Source organism: Oncorhynchus clarkii, chromosome 12, assembly GCF_045791955.1.
Source record: "Oncorhynchus clarkii lewisi isolate Uvic-CL-2024 chromosome 12, UVic_Ocla_1.0, whole genome shotgun sequence".
Classification (NCBI taxonomy): domain Eukaryota; kingdom Metazoa; phylum Chordata; class Actinopteri; order Salmoniformes; family Salmonidae; genus Oncorhynchus; species Oncorhynchus clarkii.
This window is the reverse complement of record NC_092158.1, coordinates 26,837,738-26,840,528: the sequence shown is the minus strand read 5'-3', so window position 1 is coordinate 26,840,528 and position 2,791 is coordinate 26,837,738. Positions and strand designations below refer to the sequence as shown.

The 2,791-nt window shown below is 38.4% G+C and overlaps 1 protein-coding gene across 1 annotated transcript; it reads right to left on the bottom strand.

Annotated features, from left to right (window-relative positions):
- Window positions 1-411: 411 nt before the first annotated feature.
- Window positions 412-2,489, bottom strand: LOC139421951 (vacuolar ATPase assembly factor VMA21). The gene is made up of 3 exons (XM_071173089.1): window positions 2,328-2,489; window positions 1,725-1,834; window positions 412-1,488 (listed from the first exon to the last, which is right to left on the bottom strand). Exons 1-3 carry the CDS (start codon window positions 2,387-2,389, stop codon window positions 1,343-1,345), a joined length of 318 nt encoding a protein of 105 aa, XP_071029190.1. The 5' UTR covers window positions 2,390-2,489; the 3' UTR covers window positions 412-1,342.
- Between the last annotated feature and the right edge of the window lie 302 nt (window positions 2,490-2,791).

Below are 2,791 nucleotides of genomic sequence, written 5' to 3'. Positions count from 1 at the left end.
TTCGTGTAAGTGCAGTATGTCTACCAAGTACTATTTATTATATGTTCATTACATTTATCTGACGTCTTACATAAATTCAGCCTGAGTTAAATCTGAGGTTTAATGCTAGTTGTGCCTTTTTGTAGGATGCATAGTTTTTATTTGAGGGAATGGTTAGATTTCTAAATCATTGGGCATTTAAGCAGAGCATTACAAAGTTACTAGGCCAATCAGTGGCCTTGGTTTCCATATTTCCTCCATCAGAAGCCAGACATGTTCTCAAGGTTTCCATGATTGTCTTTACTTTCCATGTTTTTAAACTCTTGGTTTGCTGCCTGTCATTAAGTCAAGACCTTCATTCTTTCTTGTTTTTCCAGTAAGTATTTGCTGTGTGAATTGAAAAGATTTTTGTTATAATTCTTGAACCACAAATCAGAGATGAATGCTTTATTGAACAACCCGTTGTTTTCCCCCAATGACTATTCAATTTCATCCAATTGTCAAACCCTGACAGCACACGTTCATGGTGTCAGTTTGAATGTATTTTTTGTTGAGACAAGCTTACAGAAAGAGACCCAGGGTGGAGGTCTCTGCAAGCATGATCAATAAAAACGCCATCATGGGTATTTCACTTATCATTATGAATTGTATCAAATTGGGTGAAAACAAACATTGTCACATGTTGTATTCTGTCAAAAAGAGCCTTGGGAGTTCAACAAACTAGAATGTGCATATCACATTTGAAGGAATCAGTGAGAAAAAAAACATGCATTCTAAAGTTTAAAAAAAAACAGATGAAGTGAAGATAGATTTGTGGTATATGACATTAAGACTTATCATCAGCCATCTATTTGATCCATTATTTTTTATTTTGATACAATCTAACCTCCGATGATGCGAAGCCACAGGTGTTCATATTAGGTTGATACCTACAGATGTTTATCAAGTATTTAGATTCAAAACAATGACTGAATGATGATTGATTACCTTAATGGCATATGGTAATACACCAAAATATAATCCTCTTCCCTTCCCTAAGAAAACCTATCAAAACATGCTTTTGACTCATCCCCAAAGCCCTGTTACCAGGTTAGATTTAATAGGGCCCCATGTCTTAAAAATAGTTGTCCCTAATTTTTTAACTGCTGAAACTGGACAAACTCATTGAGCAATTGCTGCATATTCTTATGTCTGAACACCACATTGCATACTTTCGTGTCTCTCCAAGCATATAAATCCTGAACATCAACCATCCACTATTGCACTGCATCAGTGGGCTCTAGGCTGTAGCCTCACTGTCTTCTCTGTGTGTGGTGGTAGTGATGTGGTCACACTCTTCTGGTCCACACACAGCCTGATCCTCCTAGTCCTGCTTTCCTTCTCTTGTCTGATGTGAGCCGGTGCCCTCATTCCATGCAACATACACAAAGAGGGCCAAGACCACATGGACAGCTATCACTGCCACGATGGCAGCATAGAAATAACTGTCATTGCTGGAATACCCAGAAGCTGAGGAAGCAAGAGAGAAAAAAAATGTTCTTGTATATGACATTAAAACAATATAGGCCTATGGAAAAGCCATCATGATGGCAGAAATGGATGTCTTTAGTAAATGACACCAAAAACAGACATTTTACATACAAATATTCCACTAAACAAAAACAATGTGGCTCCTGCTGTGCATAATTACATTTTTCATTTTTGGTGGGCAAGCGGTGGGCTACACCCTTAGCTATCAAATTTACCTTCAAAAATATATGATTTTGATGTAAAATATAATCCTATTGGCAGGGTTATCATCATGACCGTGAAAAACAGCAATGTCTTCAGTACAGACACCAATGATCCATCATTCCTGAAAGAGAATGAAACAAAGAAAACACCTTTTGTTTTAATTTAGATGATTTGGTGACCACATTTCACAAATCTAACACTTTACTTGTTAGATTCATAAACTGTTTCTTATACAAGGAAACAAAACGGAAATGTATAAGCAAAAAATGTAACTGTGTCAAGTATAATTGCATCATATGCATAACCCCATTATTAATGTGCATGTATAACTGTAGAGTAATTTAGCTAGTTGGTTAACCCTGGACAGAGAGCGCAGTTAGCTATATTTCTTGTCTGGTGATGACTTTGTAGGTGGTCAAATACTATATGCCCATGGTGAGGTACAGTAGCTAACAACAATGCATGTAACCTTGCAGCTACATGCAAGTAGATATAGTATTGCATACATCAAGTTCACAAGCTGGGCTAGCAAGATATCTAGCTAGCTAGCAATCCATCCCGTTAGCTAGCAAGGCTCCAGTTTCACAACCTTTTGCCTATCCGTAATAACTTACCCTCTGAAATCTGGAACAGGACCTGGCATTGAGTTCAAAGATTGCTTATTATAGTTATCCATTTTTGGTTTAACTGAATGGCACAGGCAATATTTTCTAGAAAGGATTACTATGTCGATGGCTCTTGCAGTGTGGCGATGAAAACATAAGACTTCCTGGTAACATCACATGACGTATACATTTTAAAGGAACACGGTATACAGTTGACCAAGTCGAAGGTGCTGACGTTTTTATTTATTTAACTAGGCAAGTCAGTTAAGAACAAATTCTTATTTATAATGACGGCCTACCCCGGCCAAAATCTAACCCAGACGACACTGGGCCAATTGTGCGCCACCCTATGGGACTCCCAATCACAGCCGGTTGTAACACAGCCTGGAATCAAACCAGGATCTGTAGTGACACCTCAAGCACTGAGATGCAGTGCCTTAGACCACTGCAGCACTCGGGAGCCCATGACATGG